This window comes from Vidua macroura, chromosome 1, assembly GCF_024509145.1.
Source record: "Vidua macroura isolate BioBank_ID:100142 chromosome 1, ASM2450914v1, whole genome shotgun sequence".
NCBI lineage: Eukaryota > Metazoa > Chordata > Aves > Passeriformes > Viduidae > Vidua > Vidua macroura.
Window position 1 is genome coordinate 25,670,094 of NC_071571.1, and position 25,087 is coordinate 25,695,180.

General features: G+C 39.2%; 2 protein-coding genes across 4 annotated transcripts in view; one reads left to right on the plus strand and one right to left on the minus strand.

The window, feature by feature from the left end:
- Window positions 1–162: 162 nt before the first annotated feature.
- Window positions 163–4,067, minus strand: RPA3 (replication protein A3). Its single transcript, XM_053970463.1, has 4 exons — window positions 3,901–4,067; window positions 3,592–3,666; window positions 1,627–1,735; window positions 163–1,120 (listed from the first exon to the last, which is right to left on the minus strand). Exons 1-4 carry the CDS (start codon window positions 3,997–3,999, stop codon window positions 1,038–1,040), a joined length of 366 nt encoding a protein of 121 aa, XP_053826438.1. The 5' UTR covers window positions 4,000–4,067; the 3' UTR covers window positions 163–1,037.
- The window catches only part of UMAD1 (UBAP1-MVB12-associated (UMA) domain containing 1), a 79,706-nt gene continuing 58,684 nt past the window's right edge, over window positions 4,066–25,087 (plus strand). The window contains exons 1-2 of one of the 3 annotated variants that reach the window (XM_053970445.1): window positions 4,066–4,108; window positions 11,104–11,222. In XM_053970445.1, coding sequence (XP_053826420.1) covers window positions 11,141–11,222 — 82 coding nt within the window. In that variant the 5' untranslated portion in view covers window positions 4,066–4,108; window positions 11,104–11,140. The other 2 variants (XM_053970452.1, XM_053970439.1) reach the window with 2 other exon arrangements.

Below are 25,087 nucleotides of genomic sequence, written 5' to 3' on the forward strand. Positions count from 1 at the left end.
CCTCCAGTTTGTAGTGAGTTCAAAGTGCAAGTTTTTGAAACATACTCCTTGACTGGAAAAAGAAATGTCCATAAATAAGCACAAAGCTATCAGTCTTATTAAGGCACTAAACCTAAATACTAAACCTGAAACCTGTTAGTACAAAAGTTCAAAGAAAATGGCTTACAGTTTACTTAAAATACTTTATTAATTCCCAGAGAATATTTCCAAAGTTCAGTTTTACTTTAAATGTGTTACCTCAAGTGATGCAAAAATTTTGCTAAGTGTTGTAAAGCAGACTGGATAGTAACAAAATTGGGGACTATTGGAAGTTCCTATGGTTAGTCACCATGACAAGCTGGTTGAATCCTGGTACTGCTCCTTAGACTCCAACCAAGAATGAAGGCTATGATGGGACTTTAGCTGTCCTTGAAGTCCCCAAACGTAATTCAACATCTTCCAAGTGTTTAGATCATGGAAAGGCAAGAACCTTGTACTCCACTTTGTTAAATTTAACTGTGTCAGGTCAAATAGAACAGGAGTCACCACATATCACTGAAAATAGCACTCTAATATTCAATGCTGACACAAATGGCTAAATGCAGTGAATCTTCTTTATTGGTGAAGATACCATTTTCAAGATGCAAAATACCCCTTCCATACAATAAATTTATATCAAAGCAAATTAAATCAAAAATCTTTATATTGAAACCCCACCAAATTTTTTCCATACAAGTTTGCTGTAACGTTATCCTAGAACCTCTACCAAGAAAAGGATGCTTACAAAATATCAGTTTCTGACAAGTCTGTTCTTGCAAGAGAATACTCCTCTTAGATGCAAAAGGGTTAAATATATTCAGTGAGTGAGACATTGACATTTGTTCTCCTTGCTGAATAAATACATTTTCAAAGAAAATACTCTTCATAGGCAATACTCTTCTTCTACACTTAACACATGTAACAGTGTCTTTTCAGTATATTTGTTGAAGATAAATGTAACTGTTGCCATGCTGTCGACTGTTGTGCCCTCTGAAACTCTAAAGACATGCTAATAAAAATCAAGTGTTCCTCCCAGTACCAAACGGGAAGTATTCAGGGAATTCATGAATAATTTTTAGTGCTTCATTGTAGAGTTCCAGATCTGAAAAAGGGCAAAGAAAATGGTTATAATGCATAAGCTCAATTCCCCACAAGTCACTGACGACGTCCAAGTACTGCTCATTTTAAAGCAGTACTGCTGAATGATCCCAGTCTCCCTCAAGCTCTCGTTTTCCCATGGCAGGAACACTCATTGCTTGTTTTCTGGGGGGTTGCTTTTAGGCCTGCTAGCTGCACAACCACACAAGGGCCAGGGCAAGGTGAGAACCACATGGTCAGGAGTGCCACAGCAATGGCTGGCTCCAGACTAGCTCCAGACTTCTAGACTGGCTCCAGCACTGAGTCACTCCTTACAGTTTAACCATAAATCACAATATTTAGTACAGAACTTCTTTCATTACACTTTTCATTTCTACACCCTGTTCCTTATCTGGCAGCTTGAAGAAAGACCTTGTCTGTAAAAAAAGGTAACTAGGCCTTCCCTTCTTATTTACTGAAGACAAGTTCAGAAGTCAAAATAAATTTGCCATAATGTATATTCTTACTTACCAAATGAACTTTTATCTTCTCTGAACTGGACATATGATGCACACATGATGGTTGCCTGATTTGTTACTCTTCCCACCACTTCAATAACTCCTGAAATCTCCTCATCCAGCTAGAAAACACACCAAAGATGAAATTAGTAACACTAAATAGCTGTTCTCTTTACTGCACAGCTAGGAACTCTCCACAACTGATGGTTTGTTCATGATAGATTCTGTTCCACGTCAAACAATACAGTACTACTGGACAGCCTAGTCACTTTCCCCCCAAAAAACCCACAAAAACCTTGATCCACTTAGGGATTTACAGGTTTTGTAATAGCCAATTCAATACCAACAAAAAAAAATGAAGACACATCCAAGGAAAGATACTGGTTCATAAGTATCTAAAACTGCATTATTTAATCACTGAACAGAGACTAATCTAGGATGCAGAGAGAGAACAATTCTGATTTTAATGCACTTCATTCAAACCTGTGTCAATTATAGAACCCTGTAAAAGTTAAGGAGGTATCACACATTCCAGAGAGCAGTTCCAGTGTTCCACATTCAGAAGGTGTATCTGGAAATAATTTAAGTAGGTGTTCAGAATACAAAGATACTGTCACTAATAAGCCTTTGGTTGAACAAAGGAAAAAAAAAGGCTAAAAATTATATCTTATGCCAAATTATTACAGCATTAATGTTTTCTTTGTTTTTTAAGATACAGATTTTAACAGTGCAGTACTGTTTTGGTAATGCTCTTCGAATATCTAAGGCTTATTTTTTACTTACTCTAGTAAGTCTTCTTATAATAGAGGACCCCATAATTTTGGGATCCTCTGTTGAAATAGGGAACTAGACATGCACAAAGAGTGAAATACATTGAAAGGGAAAAAAGTTAGAAGGCATTTTTTGCTTAGCAAATCTATTCCCCACCGACATTGGATGAACTGGAGAGATGAACCTGGCCTCGTTTTTTTGCACACACCAGTTTCTTTCAAGGCAGTGGAACACAGACTGAAGTGCCCAGCAATACAGCTTTGTGTTTATGGAGTTCAATCACTTACACTGTTAGAGAAAATATTATAGAATCCTTGGTCAGACGCTAACATCTGAATTTTTAACAACCCAAGGCAGGAAACGTTTTCACAAACTCAAGGAAAAGGTAAGAGACATTTTGTTGCAGTTTGATGTCATCAATCTTCACATTTATAAGACAAAACTCTGCCAGAGTAAACTGCAATTTTCACCAACAAGGACAGACTCTTGTCTTGAAAGACTGAGAGTGCCATATGCAATTTTTTCCCATGAAAATGGCAAGGTTTCTCAGCATTTAACAACCCATTAATTATTAATTAAAATAATTATTTAATTACAACATTTCTTGGTGGACAAAACATACTTAGAATCAGAAGAGAATGCCAAAATATTATTACTTCAGTGGTAGGTGATAACAAGAGGCAGTATTTTTGTTCAGTAGTTCTAATTATATCTTATACCCATTGCATTCATTGCTTGGGCTTTGTTTTAAGAAAGAATGTTTCAAGCTAATTATGGAGTTTACTGAAACGCTATGACAAGTGTTCTAAGAGGATGCAGCAATGTTAACTCAAAAAACTCTTGAAAACACCATGTTCTTTTTGATTATAGAAGCGATAAGAAAATGGGAAGAAAGACTGTAATGAAAAGAAAGCTAATAAACGTAGTGGAATATATTACACTGTGAACAGCTAGTAGAGTAAGACAAAATAGACAGGGATGTGTCTCACAAAGAATGAGTTGCCTCTTAACACCAGCTGAAAATTGACTAAGACCAAGGCAGCTCATGGGTAAGAAGACTACAGGTCAACTGTAAGATGTAGGAAAGAGAGGCAATGAAATACAGGTGGAATAACTCAAAACCTCATGTACAGGTTTCAGAGGAGACAAAACCTCCGGAATCCACAAGAGGCGGCATCAAATATTTCCAAAGCATTCCTTAACTTACAGGCTCGCTCAGCTCCACAGTCGTATGCTTTCCGAGTCCATCCGCAAGCACGACAAGCTTCCCGCTAGGATGAATCTACAAAAGAACATTTAAGTCTAGAAAAAAGGCCTGTGCGCTCCAAAGGCACTCGGAAGCGCCACAGCTTTGGCCGCCTCAGCCAGTTCTTTCCCGCAAGTCCCGTCCGCCTCCCGCCCTGCTCCCAGGCCGCCTGGAGCTGCCGAGTGCCCCAGGGACGGCGCCAGCCTCTCCACACAGAGCTCCGGCGCAGCCCCAGCCCCGCTCGCAGAACCCGCCGAGCGCCCCGCGGACCTTCTCGACGCGCCCCACGAAGCAGACGGGCTGCCCGATGTGCTGCGCCAGCTGCCCCGTGGCGATGCGCGGCCGCGGCACCTCGAGGATGTCACCCATGGCCGGAGCCGCTTCCCGCCTTCCGCCGAGGGAGGGACGGCAGCCCGGCGAACGCGGCGGTCGGGGCGGGACTTCCCCTCCGCCCGAGGCGACCCGGAAGCGGAGGCTGGTGAGAGCGGCGGTGGCGGCAGCGGGAGCGGGAGGGTGGGTGATGGAAGGGCGGCTGTCGATGCTGCCGCGGCGGGGAGGGCGGCGGGGCCGAGGCCCGGGGAGGCCGGGGGAACTGGCCGTCAGCTTCCAGCCCTGTCCTGTCATTTAATCCTTTGAAATCGCCCCATATTTCCCCTCCCCGGCGTTTTCCTTCTCCCTTCAGATCCTGGTTCCGCTCAGGTGTACTTTGGCAGTGTGCCCTGGTAGCCACCAAGAAGGCAAGAGGCGTCCTGGGGGGCGTCAAGCACAGTGCAAACAGAGGTGATTATCCCGCTGTAGTCAGCACTGGTGTGGCCTCACCTGGAATATTGTGTAGTTCTGGGCTCTGCAGCTACATCCAGAGGAGGGAATCAAAGCGGGTGAAGGCAGTGTCCTGTAAGAAACAGCTAAAGGACTTCGGGTTTGCCTGGTTTGGAGAAAAGGAAGGCTGAGGGTTGCCCTCATCACTACCGTTTCCTGAGGAGGGGAAGTGGAGATGAGATGCAGATCTCTTCTCCCTGGTATCCAGTGGATATCCCAGGGTACGTGGCAGTGATTCAAAGCTGCACCAGAAGAGGTTTAGATTGAACATTAGGAAGTGTTTCTTTTCTGAGAGGGTAGTCAAACACTGGAACAGGCTTTCTAGAGATGTGGTCCATGCCCCAAGCCTGTCAGCGTTTAAGAGGCATTTGGACAATGCCCTTAATAACTTGCTTTAGCTTCTCATCCTCTCTGAAGTGGCCAGGCATTGGACCAGATGATCATTGTAGATTCTTTCCAAGTGAGCTATTCTATTAATTTAATTTTATTTCATCACTGAAATTGAGCTGGTGCTCAATCTCCAAGTTTAGAACAACTGATGGATGTAAGACAGATATAGCATCTAGACATGGCACTTGCATGCATCTTGTCTTTTTCCATGTGTTTTCCCAAATGATCCCTGGCGTGGAGAGGTTTCTCCCAATTGCTCTAGTGGCAAAGGCAACTCACATATCCCAATATGCATTTGAAGTGGTGTTGCCATCAGGTGGAGGGAGCTGCTGCTTCCCTCTGCTATGCACTGGTGGGGCACCTGGAGTGCTGGGTGCGAGGGCACGTGTGGACATACTGGCAAGAGGCCAAAGAAGGGTCACCACAATGATTAAGGGACTGGACTACCTTATATATGAGAAAAGACTGAGAGAGCTGCAACTGTTTAGCCTAGAGAGGAGAAGGCTCAGAGGGCTCTTATTAATGAATATAAATACCTGATGGAAGGGTAAAAAGAGGATAGTCAGGCTCTATTCTATCATGCCCAGGAAAAGGAATGGGGCAAAAGATACAAACTGAAACACAGGAAGTTTCTCAGGGAACACTTTTGTCACCATGAGGGTGACTAAGCACTGGTTTAGGTTGCCCAGAGAGGTTGTGGGGTCTCCATCCTTGGATGTAGTCAAAAGCCACCTGGATAAGGTCCTGAACAACCAGCTCTAAGATGGTTCTCCTTAAGTAGTGGGTTGGACAAGGTGGCCTCTGAAGGTCCCTTCCAATTGCAGCCATTCTGTGGCTGTGATTTCCTTTTCCAGGACTGGTGTTTCAGGAAGTACTTGAAAAATCTAACTCTGCTCTGGCTTAAAAGGGCAATCACAAAACCGCCCGTGTGCTGTCTCTTCTAACCGGCCACGGGCCAGTTCAGCTTGCTAACCAGTACCAGGTGGTTTTTGTTACTTGGCTGGGGTAGTGTTGTTATATGGCAGTAGCTTGTGTCAGCTTGCCAAGGAAACAAACTACTGCCAGAAGTTGTGCAGAGCCAGCATGTGACCAGGGAGCACTCTGTACTTAAATCTTATATGAGATTTAGCTACTTGCCATCCCCTCAGTGTCACCTTGACATTCACCTGTGCAGTATTTAATTTGCAAGAGAATATCCTCATCTCCATAGCGTATCTTCAGAGATTTGAAAGGAGGCATCTCATCACTGTAGCTGTTGGAGTGAGGTGCAGCAGGCTGCTGCACAGTGGCCCTTCTAGGGCTGAGAAGTTTGAAGGGTCAGCGTCTATAAAAACATGTTGTACAAGTTCTTACAAATGCGTGTCTGTACCACACTTAGCAGCTGTTGAAGGTTTGCATTCAGAAGAAAATTGTTTGAAGGGAAAACAGTAGGCTTCAGCCTGTCGAGTATTGTGTTTCATTAACACCTAGCTTTCTCTTTTTGCATTTCCTGTCTTCAGGGTTTTGAATGTTTACATCAGTTTAAGTGCTGTTATTTCACTCCTGGCTTTGTTTTTGTCACCTTTGCTTTTATTGTCTGACTTGGTTGTGGCTGATTTTTTATGATTCAGCCTCTTCAAGTGTTTTTTATATTATGGTAATTTGGGTTGTATAGTTCTCGTATTTCTGCTTTCCTTAATTTTTATAAAAACATTAAAAATAAATACTAACATTTTATGTAATACAGAAAAAAAAGTCTTTGTTAATGTTTCGTTATACATATATCCCTTTTTTAAAAATTTGTGTTTCTTGTGATACTTTCCGTTCTTCTGTTTTCAAGAAATACAAACTAAAGAACCATGACTAATGTTAATGCCAGAGAAATGAAATTATATGGCTTTTTTTTTCCTTCTTCATGTAGTAACTTACACTAGATCAAAAGCTTTTAAACTGTTCTTTTGGTGTCACAGAGAAATATTTTCAACACGCATAGTCTTGACTCTTAAATTGGTTGTTTTCATAATAAGAATGATTGTACAGGGCTGTAAACATCTTGCTCTTTTTCTGATTGCTGCTTTATTGGTGAATCACAGCAGATGGTAGTATGGAAGTGAGAATTGCTCTGATGCTGTTTTCTTTTTCCATAGATAGTCTCTCTTAAGCTGCTAGATGTGAAATTATTCTGGTTCTTTCTTTAAGGTCAGTTTTGTGTTTTCTTCTGTCCTCATTTCATCATTTATGTAATTACTGGCAGTGCCACTGCAATTCTGCTTTGCTGTATTACTGGGCATTGTCTCTTCATCTTAGTCTGCATCTTTGGTGTTTTTAACATTAAATTATTATTCTTCTCTGGTATTGTGAACGTTCAGAAAAGGCTGAAAAGTAATCGTAAATATACTAAGATCTTTGTTGTACAGAAAAATTTTATTGGATTTAACATATTGGTTTGGCTCAAAGGTCGCCTATAGTTCTTGTTAAAGGAGACTGACAAAATGCAGGAGGAATAAATTAACCCCTTTGTGCAGCTCTGTAACTCATCTTTGTCCAGTGCCACGTATGTTCTCAGAGCCTCACAGAAAGACAAAATATTTTTTGCAGCCTCACAGAATTGCTGTAGCTCAGAGCTTATTATTTGCTAATGACTGAAGCTGTGCCAAAAGCATTATTCTTAACTATCAGCGATTGTGTTCACTTTTTTTTGTGAGAGAGAAACATGAGGAGGAAGGGAATTGCATATTCCTACCAAGGGAGATTTTTATCTTTAGGCAGTGAATTCAATTTCAGGTCTCCTATAGAAATAAAATTAATCCCATCTGGAAGGCAAAAGTGCTGTGCTATATAGGAGAAATGACTGCAGGAATGTGGTACTATCTCGGAATGGTGGGTGTATTTTCTGTGATTTTGTGCTGACAGCTTTTTAAAAAAAACCCCACAACTAAGTGCTTTTTTTCTCAAGTCTGTGTGACCATGCATCCAGGTCTCCAAACTTCAAATTTAAATTTTACTCTGAAATGAAACTTGTATGAAACTGGTTGTTCTGAGCTTTCATTACCTGAAACCTCATCTTATCTACAAGTAGTAAAACTGCAGCCTGATTCTGCAAGTGCTTAAACTGTGTCCTTATCTTCAAGAGTGTTTCCATTCAGCTCTGTGTTTCTTTGTTGGGTAGGGGCTTTGTTCTGTTTTTAACATGTGATTCAAGAAATTTAGTGGTTGCATTTCCCGTTGCTGGGGAGATTTATGTTTACTTTTGAAGTAGCACAGTTGATAAGATTCTTAAAAGAGCATCACAAATGCATTGCCTGTCTACAGTCCTTCCCTTACCCATGCTGTACTGTATGTAGCTCTATTTTTTGTTTCTGTGCCAGCTCTATTTTTTGTTTCTGTGCCCCCCCACTGTTTTTTTACTGATTCTTTGGATTTTAGTTTATGGTGTGTTCAACAAAGCTACCGAAATGCTGAGGTAGTAGTTGGTGAACTCTTCCTTCCACATACCTTTCAAAGAGATCTAGAAGAGATCTACAGGCACAACTTTTGTTTCTAAGAGGCTCCTAAAGAATGAAACACTAAACATGTTAGTCTTCTTAATATGTGGATTTTATACTGCCCCCCCCCCCACATTCACAGTGACAAAATACAGCAGGTACTGTTTTCTTAGTGCTAGGCTGGTGATTTTAACAACATAAGGACTTGAGGCCTGAGCTTAGGACGGACTTTTGTTAATTTTGTTTGTTTTTCTGCTTCAAGAAACCTATATGTGGGTTTTGATTTTAATTAGGTTTGGTTTTGGTTTTTTGTTTTGTTTTCTGTTAGAAAAAGTACTGCTGGTAGTGGAATTAAGCTACTTCAGAATCATAAAATTCCAAAATAAAGATCAACATGTACGTATATAAGATGAATTCTGTGAGTTTTAGAAAAAAATGGGCTAGTGTAAACGAAAGTAAAAAATCTAGTATGTGAAAGTGCTTTTAACCTTACTTTGGCTAGATCAAATTGTCCTGATCGCTAATTTACTCTGAATTTAAATGCCTATTGTCTTTTAAGCAGTGACGTTTAGGTATGTTAAGTATGGAGGATTTAAAAGACTAAAAGTGCTCTGTTCCCTATACAAGTCTTTTGTGCTATGTATATACTGATTAAGATGCTTTTCTTTGTGCTAGAAAGAAGGGAAGGGGGACCTTAAGTGATAGAGCTGAAAACTGTACAATAATGCAGATCTCAAAAGAGAAAAAAATGTGATTGGAGCAACTGCAGCTCTGGCACCTCAAGTGACTGACTGGAATCTGAGCCTTTACCAAAGCTATCTGTAAGATTTTGCACATCAAGTTGATTTTGCTTCTTGTTGTTGCACACTTAGGATGAAGGTAAAATTGCATTTTAAACTGTTCCACAACTGCCTCTCCTTCATACATCATTGGAGCAGAAACCTGACTCTTGAGCATTACAGCACAGGTTTTTACCACTTGAGCTATGGAACTGACAACCCTAATTGGTAGCAGGAGAAGACTTATTCCCTGAGGGCTGAAAAAAGGAATATGCTGCTGGCGCCATGTGTTGAGCCTGGGTGTGGGGGGAGGTAAGGAATAAATGAGATAATTAGGAGTTTCTACTGTGTAATCTCCATGGAACTGGAAATATCAGTATTTCTCTTGCTAAGGTAGGAAAACAAGCAAAAAGGAATAAAATGCTGTTAAATAACATTTTTTAAAAATAACTGTATTCCTGGGATTGGCTCACAGAACAGTTTGTTCTGTTCTTGTGCACATTAATGTAGTTTATTTGGTGGCCAGAAGTTGCACTGTGTCAGCATAAGCAAGCAGGCCAGGCTGTGGGGTATTGAGTCTTCAAGGCTCAGGTATCAGGCCACAGTTTGAATAGTTGCTGCTTTTGCCATGATCTATTTATACACTGTTCCAAGCCAGTGCTTACACTTCATACAGGACTTTCTGGAGTGTACAATCACTTTTAACAGCAGAATTTTGGGCAGTTCGAATGAATAGTCAGTAGTGAGTTGCTACAGGTCCCCAGCCAGGGCAAAAAAAGTTTTGTTTATAGTATCATGAATATTTGGGTGGGGAATGAAGAATTCCAGCAAGTAGTTAATCCAGGATTCTTATCTTCCTTTTTTTTTTCATTTTTTTTTAATCTGCACATTTCACAGTAACACTCTTCACTCTTTCCCACATTCTAAAGATTCTTCTTTGTTAAATTTAGTGTGAAATAGTGTTACTGAAATTGACCCTGTATTCCTTTTGAATTCTTTACCCTGGAGTCCTTTCCTCTGTTGGAGGTGTATATTAGATGTTGCTATTGGTTTGTCAGTCCCTTCTCCTTAACTTGTTGATGTCTGCAAAATAAACCAGGATTCTGCTCCTCAAACTCTGCTTCAAAGTTGAAATTACATTATTCCACTTTTCCCAATTTCATATGGATATTTTAGTAGAGAAGATCTTTGCATGCCTTTATTTAAGCCGCCTTCTTTGTGTTCACGCATAATGTGTTTCAGCCAAGCCACAGGCTGCTCCATAGGTTGGGGTTGTCCAGGGGTCCAAGTTCAGCCTTTGAGGGACCCTCATGGGTCCCTTCATGGGTTTTTAGTATGACTTTGTCCTATTTAAGCTACTCAGAATTGCTTCTATGTAATCTTCCAGTCCTGAGAGATAGGGGATACTGAGCATTTTCTGTTGCAGTCCATGGTTTTGTCCCAATTGTTTCCTTGTTTTGTTCTAGCAGTGGAGTTCTTAGCTGCCTTGGAAGATTCTTTTAATGACTTATTCTTGCAAAAAAAATTGCTACAAATGACTTTGCTGCTTTTTCTTTCAAGGAAATCATTGGTAGCTATTAATCAAACACATTCAACTGTTAGGCTGTCTTTAAGATTGCTAACTGGGAAACTGCCCTCTTTGAAGAGAAAGCTGGTCTAGTCACAATACAAAGTAGCAGAAAAATATGAAGACATGCTGGAGAAATGCTAAAAGGAGTTTCCATCTTTAATTTTCATTGAGAAAAGTTGAAGTTTTGTTAGTTTGGTGTTTTTTATTTTTTATGATTCCACTCCATTCATAACTTCGTATAAGAGCCTTTTGTGCTTCACTCTACTCTTACCTGTTAAAGTAAGCTGCTACATCAACAAGATAATCTGTCTCACACAAAAATACCTGATATTTCAAATTGGGTAATAAAGATGAGGTATGTGGCCTTACTACATACATATGATCTATTATGTGAACTTATTGTAAGTTCTGTTATCATGTATTTATTTAACATGTTTTGTCTTCATTTTAGGTAACACCTTAGAAAACAAAAAGAACACAAAGAGACTATGTTCAGCTTCTTCCGAAAGAGTCAAGATTCAAAGAAGGTCACAGTACCAGAGAGAGAAGCAGATGGATTTGTTATTGTGGGTAAGTTGTGCTTCTGTAAAAAGTGATTCTTTGATCTTTGAAATTTTGATCTTGAAGTTTCTTTGAGATGCTTAGACTAAATGAAATGTTAAGAGAAGCCATGATAAAAATTGTTCAGTATTCTTATTTTTCCTGACAAAGTTAATTTTCCTAGTCTGCTCGTTTGGACTAAATAGCTGAAGTTTTATTTACATAGGTCTGAACTCATAATCAGGAACACTGAAAATGTAGTTTCTTGTTTTCCTTTCATGCTGAGTGAGGAGAAGTTACATTCTTACAAAACAGTAAAGGTCAAAGTTTAGGCTTCTAGCTTTGTGATTAGAGTTGTGGGAAGGGAATATTTTACTGCAGTTGTTAAAGGACTGGTTTTTATTCTGGTTCCTTCCTTTTCCTTTTACCCCCACACTTTTTATATTGGAAGCCAAGAAGTGCTTATGCATTTCTGGTCATGGTGAATGTAGATGCTCTGTCTCAGAACCTGACTCTTCAGTTTGATAAGAATTAAGCATTTTAGGGTTTTCAAAGTCTTCTTGTTATTCAAAAACTAATCTGAAGTATACACAACTGTGAATTGGCTAAATTTGGAGTTTTGATCAAGCTCTTACACAATTTTGCAGGTCAGCTTAAGTGTGCAGGAGAGAAAAAAATTATTGCTGTTATGCTGAAACTGATCCTTTTCTTTTTTATCTTTTGACAATTTGTTTTCCCCTTTGTGAATCTATCATCATCAATATTCAGCTTCTGCTGCTCTGATTTACTGACTGATTCTTACCAGGAATCTTACAGTGTTTCTCTGCTTATGTGTTACTTCTTTTTTGAGCATTTGCAAGTCACAGAAGCCCCTAGATTATCAAAGTCTAATAGTACGAGAGACTGTTGGAACCCTTTCTGAGAACTTAGATTTTTGCAAAAGTTCTCCATTAAAACAGATCTGTTTCACATCTGTGACCGTGTTGTCATGCTTAATGGCTGCCTTCCACTAGATTTTGTTCACCTACAGCAGTTTTGATGGGTACATCAAGTCACTCCAGCATTTGCCTTGTGGAAGGGTCAAAGGAGACACATCATCATCCCCAATAAGTCTGGAGACCATTTAGCATTTCAGTTTCTGTAATCAGCAGAATTCTGCACCCAAATGTTGCTATGTCCCACAGTTGCTGGTCCTGATTCTGCATTCAATTTAGCTTCATTCCTTTTCCCTGAAATGCTGTCAGTGACTGTTTGAACTTTGTTCACATAAATTCACATAAAATGAATCTGTTAAATATAAACTTAAGAATGTTATTTGAGTCTTTTCTTTTTTTATTATTATTTTTTTGCTCAGACAGAACTTAATTTAGCTGTCTGCAATGAAATGGACTGCACTGGGCAGAAGAGCTGCCATCAACCTTATCAGTGAAGCATATCATTGTCTTGCAAGACAAATGTAGTTGCAGAATTATGGGTCAGGACTTAAGTAGATATTTATCTGGAAGGGGTGTTCTTGTCTAGAAATTGTGTAAGGGAAAAAAAAACCCAAACCGCAACACAGCCATTCTGTTAGTTATTATTTTGTTACTCAGATGGAATGTCCTGAAGCTTTTCTAAACTGGTGTAAAATATTCTGGAAATCCAATAGTAAATATCTTTAACACATCTAAGTAGCAGATTTCTAGGACCATTAGTGTGAATACTGCTGTAGGCAGTGAACACTCTCGGAGAGGGTGAGAATTTAATTTCTTACATTTTTAGTTGGTTCTTAAACTCAGTCTTGCATTCAGAGCATATAATAACAGCCTAGTTCACCAATATCCTGTGGACATAGGAGGAATCTTTCTGTATTGGTTGATATTTGAAAAAGTGAGAAGAAAATTCAATGCTTTACTGAGAAAGCTCCATCACAGGTATTGCCAAATCTTGAGTATGATTTTTTTTCTCTTCTTTTAATAACTTCTTCAAGTCCTGTTATAAATTGCTATATTTGAAATCTACCTTTTCCTTGTAAAGTATCAATGCATTTGGGAATTCAATGTCTGACTAGAAAGGTGACTCATAAAAACAGCAGAATCAACAAAACCAACTTTGCAGCCTAGCAGCTGAAAGAAATTCTCTATTTTAGCTTTTGGGATAAATATTGCATGTGTGGGAGTCAAGCAAAAATAATTTGTACTTCTGTCTCTACAAAATAAATATAAAATGTATTTTCCTACCTGAGACTAAAACATTTTTATGTCTAACTACCAGTTCACTTATTTTCTGGATACTGGTCATCTCATCTCTTCATGAAGCTGTAAAAATGGTGTTTGTACTATAACAAGCAGAACTGTTACTCTGAAAAGGGAAGAGAGGCTTATGAAATAGGCATAACACATGCAGTTTGGTGAGTGAATCAAATGCAGAAGTATGGAAAAATATTTCAGAGACTTTCCTGATCATCACAGTTTTATTTAATCTTAACACTCTGAAAGCCAGAATTAATAAAACAAGTAATTTTCAGTTAGCTTGGGAATCTTGGAGAGTAGTAATTCTTTAGGAATTCCTCACCTTTTGTGGCTTTCGTAATATAAAATAAATTCCAACCTACCATTCAATCCTAGTGTTGCTAGCCATAGAGAAAAATACAGGTTTAATGCTAGCATTTTAGTTTGGCACACAGCTAAAAATCTCCCATCAGGCTCAAAGTTCCAAATGTCTTGTAGTCCTAATCTCAGTCTAAGATGAGGAATCGAAAAACTGAGACAGCAATGCTGTTTCCCATGTGTGTTTGGCAAGACAGTCAGAAACTGCAAAATCCCCATGGTGCTGATGGTGCAGCTGGGGTGGGTGGTTCTTGCTTGAAGCAACTGAAAGATCATAGAATCATAGAATGGTTTGGGTTGGAAGGCACTTTTAAAGATCATTTAGTCCAACCTGCCTCCATGGGCATGAACATCTTTCACTAAACCTTGTTGTTCAAAGCTCTGCGCAGCCTGACTTTGAACACGACTTTTCTGGGCAACCTATTCCAGTGTCTCATCACCCTCATAATTTAAAAAATCATATAAATAACTAAAATCAATTAGAATATTGTTCTGTATGTCCTCTTTCAAAAGGACCAAGAGAAGTTAATTTTGTTTTCATGTTTAATTTAAGAGCCTGATGTGCAGGGTCTTGTACTTTTCCAGACAAGATTGCAGTGAGCCAGAGTGAGGGAGCAGCAAATGCTGCTGGCTCCGGCAGGCAGGTAAGCCTGCAGCCCAGCGAGGGTGCCAAGGGTGCAGGGGCTCGGGCAGAGACCTCACTGAGGAGCAGGGCAGTCCCACACTCCCTGGACAAGGACACAACAGCTCTGGGGACAGTGACTGGGGCCAGCCGTGACCTTGCTGCCAACACTTCTGCAGGCACATCTGAGGCCAGGCCAGGAAGTCAGGTCAGAGAGTTGTGGTCACCCAGGTTCCCAAGCATCCCTGCAGGGTGCTTTTGGCAAGGACCAAGGAATGAGGCTTCTCCTACAGCTCTCTGCCTGGTCCTCACGGATGTGCTCAGGCTGCATCGTGTCTGTGCTGGCCATGGGCACAGAGAGCCAAAGCCCTGGCACTGGGAAGGCGCTGCCGAGCCCGGTGGTGTGCTCAGGGCCAGACAACCAGGAGGGCTGTGTTGTTTCTCACTGTGTCTGGAGGAAGCACAGTTCTCTGAGGAACTCTTGATCTGATCCTTTGACCATGCCTGAGTTCAAGGCTTTGTTTACTTTTGATTTGTGATTTAAAGGGAAGTTTGTTCCATGGATTTAGAGTTGTTGGGTTTTGTTTGGTTTTCTCTCAGGGGTCTTTTTATGTTGGGTATCGGAATGGAGTAAATGGTTTGGAGAAGCAGCTCAGTTACAGGTGCTAACAAACCTGATTTTTAAACATATTTAACTTCTGTTTTTTCCTTGAACCTAGGACAAATTTCACTTTCATTTTTTTAACATGTAAATTAACATGGGCTGTCATTTCAGAGCTCTGCTCTCAGCCTTAGGAGCAAACCTCTTAACAAGTGGTAGGGAGTATTGGTACTTATAGGGAGCACAAAAGTGTCACCTAAAGGTTGTTTTCTGAGATTCAGCAATTTTGTAATGAAGTTTTTCCATGAGGAAATACCTAAGGAAAAGTGAACAGGCACAGGATTCTCATCAGAGTAGAGTGACCATCACAGACACAGGGAGGCTGTGGCCATGATAAGAAAGTTTGGCAGGAATTTTGTACTAAATATACACTTCTGCACTGTGAACCTCCAATCTTCCTACTGGGCTTTCCTAGATCCATCTAGGATGGCCATCTAGAATTTATGAGCAAATTTTGGTTTAAGCTTATTTGTTAATATTTATCACTATTGGAGTAAGCATGATTTTTGCCTATCAGGTTTCCTCTCAACAGAAAGTAGTCACAGACATAAAAAATTAAGGGTTTTGAAATCTCTTCCAAATAAATAGAAGGATCTGTGGTATTTAAATAAGTCTTGGATTTCAATTACCCAGTGTCCCTTCTGTTTCAATTATAATGTCTGAAGAGAAAAAACTCTACAGAGCAAATGTGTTCAGGCTTGCACCAGCATCTAAAATGTCACAGAAAAGGAGGTGGGAACTACTGTTTTTCATTCTGTGAGATGAAATACAGTATAAGGCAATTATTTCTTCCTTATTAACAATACAGAAAAGAACTGGTACTAATATCAGTTGACAGGTAGAAAAATTGGGAACTTTTTGTGAGAAGTGGGATGTTGTTGATTTCATTATTACAGCCTGCTGTGACAAAGTCAGTAACATAATGGGCTGCAAAAAGAATACACAGGGAGTTTGACAAATTATGGTGGATGATAAGAGGTATTCTTACCTTAAAATTTTGGTGGTCAGGTATGACTTACTCTTTTAAGTTAATCTCAACAAGACATTTGAACTTTTGCTTATTTCAAATGAGGTACTTGAACCTTCCTCTGATGTATTCAGTATTTGTATTGTTGAGTTAAATCAGTATTATAATTCCTTCTTATGGGATCATCCTCATCTGTAGCCAGGAGTATCCTCACTCCTCTGTGAAACTGTGAAAAGTATGATTTACATCCAGATGAAAGCTTCCCTTTGTTAACTGCAGTTATATTGCAGAAGACCATCCTTAACAAATGGGAAATCTTCTGTACTGAAGATACCAAAAAGTAAAATAATCATCCCACGTCAGCTTTTAGTTCTGTAAATTTGGACTGTTTTTCCAAAGAACAATTTTATGTATACTTGTTCCTCTCCAAATTGCAGTTTCTGCATTATCATGAATTTACTCTGCATGCAGGTAGTTTTTTGGGATACTTTGGATAAAGTACATATTTGATTTAAGGGACACCCCCAGTGTTGCCCAACATGGAAAAAGGCCTTACAGTAGGATCCTTACAGTTTCCATATTGATCTTAGTAATAGAGATCTCTACATATCTTTTTAAAGAACTCCTTAAATGTTTGCCTCTGAGAGAAATGTATATATATGTATAATTTTTCTGGAGTGAATCTGTTATGAAAGGGAAATTTAATGTATTGATACTCCTGAAACAAAGGAGTACCCCCCATACTAGTTCATTACTGCAAATGAAATACTTTTTCTGCTTTCTTCCCTCTGCATACACACCTCAAAGATTAAATGCATCAAGAGATTTGTAAAATCTTAGTGTTATTGATGCTGTTTGTTTTCTAGGAGTTAGTAGTAATGTGTAGTAAGTCCCTGTAAATATCTACTTTGCTTTTTCATTAATATTTAAGGAGCTTTTGAGTGGTGCTAGTAAGAAAGGTTGGGCTGCTGCAGTGTTTTAAAATATACTGTTACATTAAGGAAATGTACAAGGCATTGTGTCAGTTGGAAAAAAGCAGTGTCTCAATGTCCTTTCAGTTTCTGCATCAATGGGCTTACATGAACTATTTTTTATATAACAATAAGTGCTTGTGTAGTTATTTCCAACCTTATAGTTTTCGAATAACCAAGCTACTGGTTTTTTTTTTTGGGTTTTGAGGTTAAAATATTTAACACTAACTTTATAGCAATCGGAGATTTGGGGATATCTGTTAATACTTTTATCTAAATAATATTTCATATGTGTCATCCTCTGCCACTGTAAGTGAACACTTTTGATGCACACTAAGACGTTACAGTATTTAAAGTGACCTCTGTCCTGAAGTGCTGCTTTAGGGTTTTTATACTTAAAAACCACGGTAGTTCATCTGGGTATTGAATTTTGCAGCCAGAGTTGATTGAAAAGGGAGGAGGAGGAATTCAGAAGGAACAGTCCTCTCCTGTTAGCGCTCCTTAGTTGCATAACGAGGTAATGTCTCCACTTCATTCAGTGATGAAGTCAAACTAATCCTCTTTGGGACTAATTTTGCACAAAAACAACCTGCGGTTTTCAGTGGTGCCACTAGATGGGGATTTCCCTCGGATTCAGGGCTCGGAGGGCTTTGCTCTCCCCCTTTCACACACTAAAGTGCAGTAGTAGTAATTATCAGTGCACCATTTGATTAGACTGTAGGTTTTCAAGAGATTTATAAAAAGCTTTTCAAAGCCTAATATCAAATCTATAATGACATTCCAACCTAATAAAAACAATGAAGCTTGAAATGTTGACAGCATGTATCTAGATGTTGGCTTGTAATTCGTTCCAAACAGATCTGTTGAGGCCCATGTGGGACCTAAATAACACAAAGAAGTAAATTTGCATATTTTACAGCAGGGGGAAAAAACAGAATGCAAAAACATGAATAATTAGGAGCACAAGCTTCATGCTATATTAATACTGTTGAAAAGCATGTGTTGATTGTATTCTGAAAGCCAGTAGTGATTTGGTTGAGTGAACTCAGTCAGCATCTCTTATGCAGATTAAAGGATCTGGGTTACAGAACAACTGAAATTCATTGTTTTGCTGTATAAGGAGGTATATTTCTTAAAGGAAATGCTTTTTTTCCCTCTTGGATTCTATACAGCAGAAGCAGTCTTTAATGTATCATCAAAGATTGTTTTTGTTGACAGATGACTGTGCTTTTCTTCATTTACTTGTACACCCCTAGATTTTAAAAACAGTTCTCTCAGCTACAAATCAGATATTAGTATATTTAGCACTTTAGTATACATGACCTACTTACTTTTCATTCCACATAATTTCTCTTCCTTTTCCTTTCTAGGGCTTGAGCCCCTGGAACATACTTACGATGCTTTCATGCTATGAATTTATTATTTTTAAATTTGCAGAAAATGTCCTTCTCAAAATATTAGCATACAGGCCGGTTTTGAATCTGAATATTGTGAATGGCTGTGTTGGCTTCTGTTGATTGTAACATAAAATGCAGCATACTTTTTATGAAAGAAAAGGTTATTTACATAAAAATGGTAAATAGTATCAAAAATGATTTATGGTTTGCTTTGGCTGAATATTGTCTTGGCCCCCTAACTCACAACTATCTTAAAAAGTTACCTGGTTTTGACCATAGACTCAAGGGAAGAGAAAAGAAAGAAGATGAAGACTTCTTGTTTAACTTGTTTTAATGCTGGCAAGAAAGAATTATGTGCTGCTGTGTCAAACAGCTTTATTTTGGGGCTTTATGAGACAAAAATGCAGAGAACCAAACACTTCCATTATGTCTATTAAGCACATCTTCTTAATTTGCGTAACCAAAGGAAGAAAATGGTAAAATGTAGCCGTCTTTTTAGAAGTTGATGTAATTGTAAGAGGTTAAAGAGGCATCTGGCAAAAGGTTGTTTTGAGGTCACACATGCATCTGGCAGTTTGCTGCCAGTCCTCTAAGAAAATATTGGTTGGGGTTGCATTCCTGTTTTTCATATTAACTGCCTTCAGACTTGATGTATAATAGTCACTTTCTATAATCCAGGTCTCCAAAGTGCTCCTCAGAGGTTTGGTCCTACTGATTTTAATTTTTGCAAATACTGATGGAAGCAGAACATACTTAAGTAAGAAAATCCTTTTTGTGCTAGAATTTTTTTCTTAGAAAAGATGAAGACTTTTTTTGGACATGACTGGTCTACAATGATGTGTTTACATAGCTGAGATTGTATTCTTTAACCTTTCTTGTAGTAGGGTGATCACTTTTGACACCTGGCTTCTGACAGTTTTACTCCCATGTGTAGAAGTTCACTCTCTAGTAGCAGTGCCATAGTCTATTGGCCTATATAGCATTCTTAAAGCAATTTGAAGTTGAAATATACAAAAGGAAAATACCTATTGCCTATTGTAAAACAGAGTAAAACCAGTAAAATATAGTATAAAAGTATAGATTTTCAAATGCTGGTTGTAAACTTTGTTTCCCAGAACATGCTGGTCATGAAATCACTTTTAGAGTTAAAAGTTTCTTTGCTTTATGATACAAAGAAAATAGTTCAGGGTATGAGAACATATTTTTAGGCCAAGTCTGATTTTCCTATATACAGTGGACTGAAAGCTACAGCTAACTGAAAAACAGGAGGTGAAAAACGTGTTGCAGGAGCACAAGTTGATATGATAAAGTGATAAATTGTTGTGATAAATGATAAAGTGATGTGGCAAGTGATAAATTCAGGTTGAAGTCCCTCTTTCAGCAATTTACAGCATAGTTAGATGATCATTCTGGCAAAGAGGGCCCTAGTCATTGGCTCATGCAATCACTGCCTGTCTGGTTGGAGCCATTCATACTTCTACAGATGTTAATCAGTGTTAATTTTCTCGGAAGGAAATGTTATGTTGAACTGATTTTACACACACCCTCTCGCTATCTCTGGCAAATAAATGTTTTTGTACTTTTGTTTTTTCAGTGGAAGAAAAATTACTTTTCCAAAGATATATTGTCTTGTTTATTTTAAATTAGATATTATAAAGAAACTCAAGAAGGTTTTCTTCTGTGTTTTACAAGTGCTTCAAATCAGTCATGTCATAGGCGTCAATGTGAAATAGTAACGTAAGTATAAGGCTTTTCCTTAAAAATGAAAGTGGGCTTGTCACCTTGTCCGTAAAGATGTGGGTTTTTTTAGCCGCTCCTTCTTGGTATACTAGTTGAGTACATATCAGTCAGGAAAAATAAATTAAAGGATATAGGGGACTTACCAATTTGGTTATTTTGCATTTCAGTGCTATTTCATCTGGTTTTGCCATAACATGTCTTTGGAGATTGCCAAAAATATAATGTGCTTTCTGATGTCTGCTCATAGAGCTGAATGATCTTCAGCTTTTACGTAGTGCTTTCCTCCACAAATGAGAGTTGTGTGGACAACAATGAAATTTACTGTCTTCCTTCAGTCAAAAAGAAGCATATGCTCACAGCACTGACCATGGTTTGCTGGGGAAATTATGCAGTAATCATTATGTTCGGACATGATCATTTAACTTTGTGCTTTTTATATATTTTAGGAAATCTCCACTAATTTTAGTAAATTAGTGCTATTTCCATTGTCATGGGGATATCCTACATGACAGTAAAAAGTAAAGAATATAACTAGCTCCTAGAACTAGTGGGCTGCTTCATTTGTGCAGTTTGTTTATCTGTTAGCACACACCCTGCTGTTAGTAGTTACCCATCTACACTACAGGATATAATCCCAGCCTTAATTCTGTATGTTGTTTCCTCAATTTACACATGGTTATTTGCTATAAAAACTGTGTATATGGCAAAAATTATAATAGACAGAAAATACTTCAAAAGCTTAAGTTGATTTAACTCCGACTATTGGTACAGTGTGTTTCTCTCTCTTTCCTCTTCCCAGCAGTTGAGATAAATGTGGGACTTCAAATTCATTAAGCAGATGAATACAGTCTCTTCATTTCCTTCTTGATTTTGCCAGTGTGTCTAGGTGAAGCTGGGGGAACATGGATTAGGTGGATATGGATTTGATATTTTGTCTATAAGAATACAAGTACAAACTGTAGGGAAATCTCACAATTGGAAGTACTGAGTTGCCAATGGTGAGGCTCATTGTCAGTGCTGAGGTTCATTGTTTTGGTGCTTTGGTTTGTTGTGGGTTTTTTTGTAGTTTTTGTTTGTTTTTCCCTTTTCAGTTACCCTGAGATTAAAGATGAAGTTTTGAGCATGTAGCTGCCATGTGCAATATATGGTTTTTTCAGTTAAATTGGGCAAACTTCATTAAAATTATCCAAAGTCACAGATTTTTCCTGGAACAAAACAAAGCAAACCAGAAAATATTCTTGCTGTTAGACTGTATCATTTAAAACCTCTTTTTGCTGAGATCTGTCTGGGCCAGCTGCAGTTGTTCAGGATTTAAGCTCGTAGTTTTCGTACTCCCAGATGAATAAGGGAAAGCAACAATTTAAAACCCATGAGATTAATTTTTGTCCTTATTTCAGTTAGTATGAAACTTCAGGCTTTTTTGAGAGGGATGTAATGGAACTTCATGGCTATTTCTTTGCCACATTATTTTTCCATGGGAACTTGCCTACCTGATTCCTTCTGAATTATTTCATCCATAGGTCTTGCAGAAGGGCAGGACTAGAGAAAATTTGATTTACAGAAACATTAGAAAAGCTATTGTAGCAGAAAGCATTCAATATTATCTTTAAAAGATGCATATTAAATACACATACCAATGTGCCCTTCCTTAGGAGGCAAACTTGTGGAGACGATATTTTTTTGGTTGGAACTGTTTTCTTTTACTAACCCACAAGTTATGTCAACATACTTATAAAAAGATGCACAAAGAGCTTTCATTGGGTCTAAATACTGACTCCAGTTGCATATAAACTTCAGTTGCATATACCAGCTCTTACAAAAATTTACTTCTACTTTACCATTAAGCAACCCAAAGGTGAGACCCAGTAAAGAACAAGTAATAGTTTTCAACTCATGTGTTGTGTTTTTAAAAAATAGTAAAGAGTGAACCAAGAAGTAGAATTAAGCATCTCTGAAATTTAGTTTACAAAATTTGTTTAGAGCATGTTTGCCTAAAATGACCTACTGGAAAAAGCAGAGACCAGCAATAAGCTTGAATTCTTGGTATGCTCTAGAGCTGAAGTGTCTGAATCAAGGCACCCTACCTCAAGCACATCTGTCCACTTGACTCAAGACCAAAAGCAGAAGTTACAGCATGTTCTTCTTGAAATATGTTTGGTGTGTATTTGTGCTTATTCAAGCATTCATCTGAGAAGTGGGAGACCTCAGCTCGAGTTCTGCATAGGCTTAGTGCTGTCAGATGCACATCTTCCAGCATCAAAGTCTAAAAGTCCAGTGAAAGAACTCCCAGTGCTTATACTGGCTGCACAGTGGTTCTACTTCAATAATGCAAGACATAGGAGCTTCTCTGATACTGCATGAGTCATTGAACTTCAGTGGCCTGTGAGAAAGAAAATGGGAATATTGATCTCTGCTCCTTGGCCCATGTGTGTGGTGGATTTGTGCTTTTTTTCTTTCTTAAAATGAAATTACTAAAGCTTTTGAAAACATTTTTCAGCACAAAGAGACAGAATGTGTTGCCAACTTCTAGGCATCAGGCTCAGACTTGTTCTGATTTGTTTTACTTCTGTCCCAGGCAACCTTTCCTTTTTGGGTGTACCAGGTCCAGCTCCCAAAGAAAGGGGAGAAAGGTTCCCAAGCCAATTAAAGTGTAGCTGACAGAGAGAGCTCTCTGTGGCAGCCCGGAGTCTGAATATCATCAGATTACAGGGACCAGATTTCAGATCCATTGTTTCTTGGGTAGACTGGTTTAGAGGGTGAGGGTAAAAGCTATATTTGCTCTTCTTTTCCCTGGAAATTAAAACATGGGGAATGTGCCCATTATGCCTGAAACATGCAGTGGGAAATGTGAGGGGAGACATGAGTTAAGCTGCTTCCCAGTCAGATCCAGGACACTGGTGCAGAAGTGACAGCTAATGAATTTAGGTTCCTAATGCATTCTGTGGCTTGTAAGACGGCTGCTTTCTTAGGTTATTGTTTTGAGTATTCCTTTGTAGGCCTCCTACCACTTCTAATCTTGTTGATAGCAAAATATGCATACTGTGTGAAGATAATGAGTTGTGCTTTGTTATAATACGCTTTTCATTTAAAGTAGCATAAACAGCATAAAATTCTATACTTGCAAGTCCTTGCTATTGCACTAAACTACCTTTTTAGTAGTATTAAGAAACTTTTAAAACAAAGAAGGGAGCAAACTAATTGAGCATCATACTTGTGGGTGATATTCAACTTATCACAGCTGTGAATGCATTCATTAGCTGTCAGAATTTGATTTTAAAAAGCCCTACATTGTTGCTGGACAATGTGTTGCAGGCACAGCTGTTTGGCGGAAGAGGGTGCATTTTGTTTGTGCATATTCCTTCTGCTGGCTTTGTGATCCAGTGGGCAGGGGCTTCCAGCCCTCCAGGGGGGCTGACAGTGCTGGCTGGTAAAAGAAATGGGATCTTGTTCTGTGTAAAATAATAGTATCACAGGATATGCTGAGTTGGAAGAGAGCCACAAAGATCAAGTCCAACTCCTTGTCCTGCACAGAGCTGCACCGTGTGCCTGAGAGCATTGTGCAAACACTTCTTGAACTCTGTAAGCCATGGTGCTGTGACCACTTTCCTGGAGAGCCTGTTCCAGAGCCCAGCCACCCTCTGGGTGAAGAACCTTTGTCTAATATCCAACCTAAACCACCCCTGACACAAGTTCAGGCCATTCCCTCCGGTTCTGTCACTGGTCACCCAGAGAAGAGATCAGTATCTGTCTGTTCTTTTCCCCTCACCAGGAAGTTTAACTGCAATAAGGTCTCCGCTCAGTCTCCTCTTTTCCAGGCTGAACAGACCAAGTGACCTCAGCCACTGCTCATATGGCTTCCCTTCAAGGCCCTTCACCATCTTTGCTGCCCTCCTTTGGACACTCTCTAACAGCTTAGTGTCTTTTTTATACAGTGGCATCCAAAGCTGCACACATTATTCAAGGTGAGGTCGCCCCAGCTCAGAGCAGAGCAGCCAATCCCCTCCCTTGCCCGGCTGGCCATGCTGTGCCTGATGCCCCCCTTGGCCCTCCTGGCTGCCAAGGCACTGCTGACTCATATTTAACTTTCTGTCAACCAAGACCCTCAGATCCCTTTCTGTGGCACAGTTGTCCAGCCTCTCATTCCTCAGTCTGTCCTTATATCCAGGGTTGTCCCATCCCAGGTGCAGAATCTGGCACGTTCCCTTGTTAAATTTCATACAGTTGGTGATTGCCCTGTTCTGTAATTTGTTGAGATCTCTCTGCAGGGCCTCCCTGCCCTGGAGGGGTCAACAGCTCCTCCCAGTTTTGTATCATCTGAGAACTTGTTTAGTATCCTTTCAAGTCATGTGTCCAAGTCTTCAATAAAGACATTGAAGAGCACAGGACCGAGGATGGAGCCTGCAGAACTCCACTAGTGACAGGTCACCAGTCTGATGTCACCCCATTCACTGTAACCCTTTGTGCCTGACCCCGGAGCCAGCTGCTCACACATTGCATGATGTGTTTATCCAGCTTAGTGCTGGACATTTTCTCCAGAAGGATCTTGTGAGAGACAGTGTTGAAAGCTTTTCTGAAATCCAAAAGGATTACATCAACTGGCCTCCCTTGATCAACTCGGTAAAGTAAAACTTTATAGTTAAAAAAAGTAAAACTTTATAGTACAGTAAAAGCTGTCCAGCACATTGTGATTTCAAGTTTGATTATAAGAAGTCATTAAGAACTTCAGATTAAATGTTCTTAAAATTTTACTTACTTGCATATTGCTTTTTTTTTAAACCTGTAGCACTCAGTAGTGCTGTGGAAGTTGGTTTAAATTTGTTCAGGGCCATAGTCCAATAGTGTTTGTCTTGTCTTTATCCTTATACTCCTGAGCTAATTTGTCTTGCAATGTTTGGGTTTTTTTGCAGTCTTCTGTTTTAACACAAAAAGGCAATGCTTTTTTTTTTTGC

Bases quoted from the DNA above. Each gene is read 5' to 3' on its own strand.
- RPA3 (XM_053970463.1), bottom strand. From the start codon at position 3,999: ATGGGTGACATCCTCGAGGTGCCGCGGCCGCGCATCGCCACGGGGCAG. The intron at 1,736-3,591 runs GTAAGTTAAGGA...TGTGTTTTCTAG, and splicing joins CTGTGGAGCTGAGCGAGCCT to CTGGATGAGGAGATTTCAGG. The intron at 1,121-1,626 runs GTAAGTAAGAAT...GCCCTTTTTCAG, and splicing joins AGAAGATAAAAGTTCATTTG to ATCTGGAACTCTACAATGAA.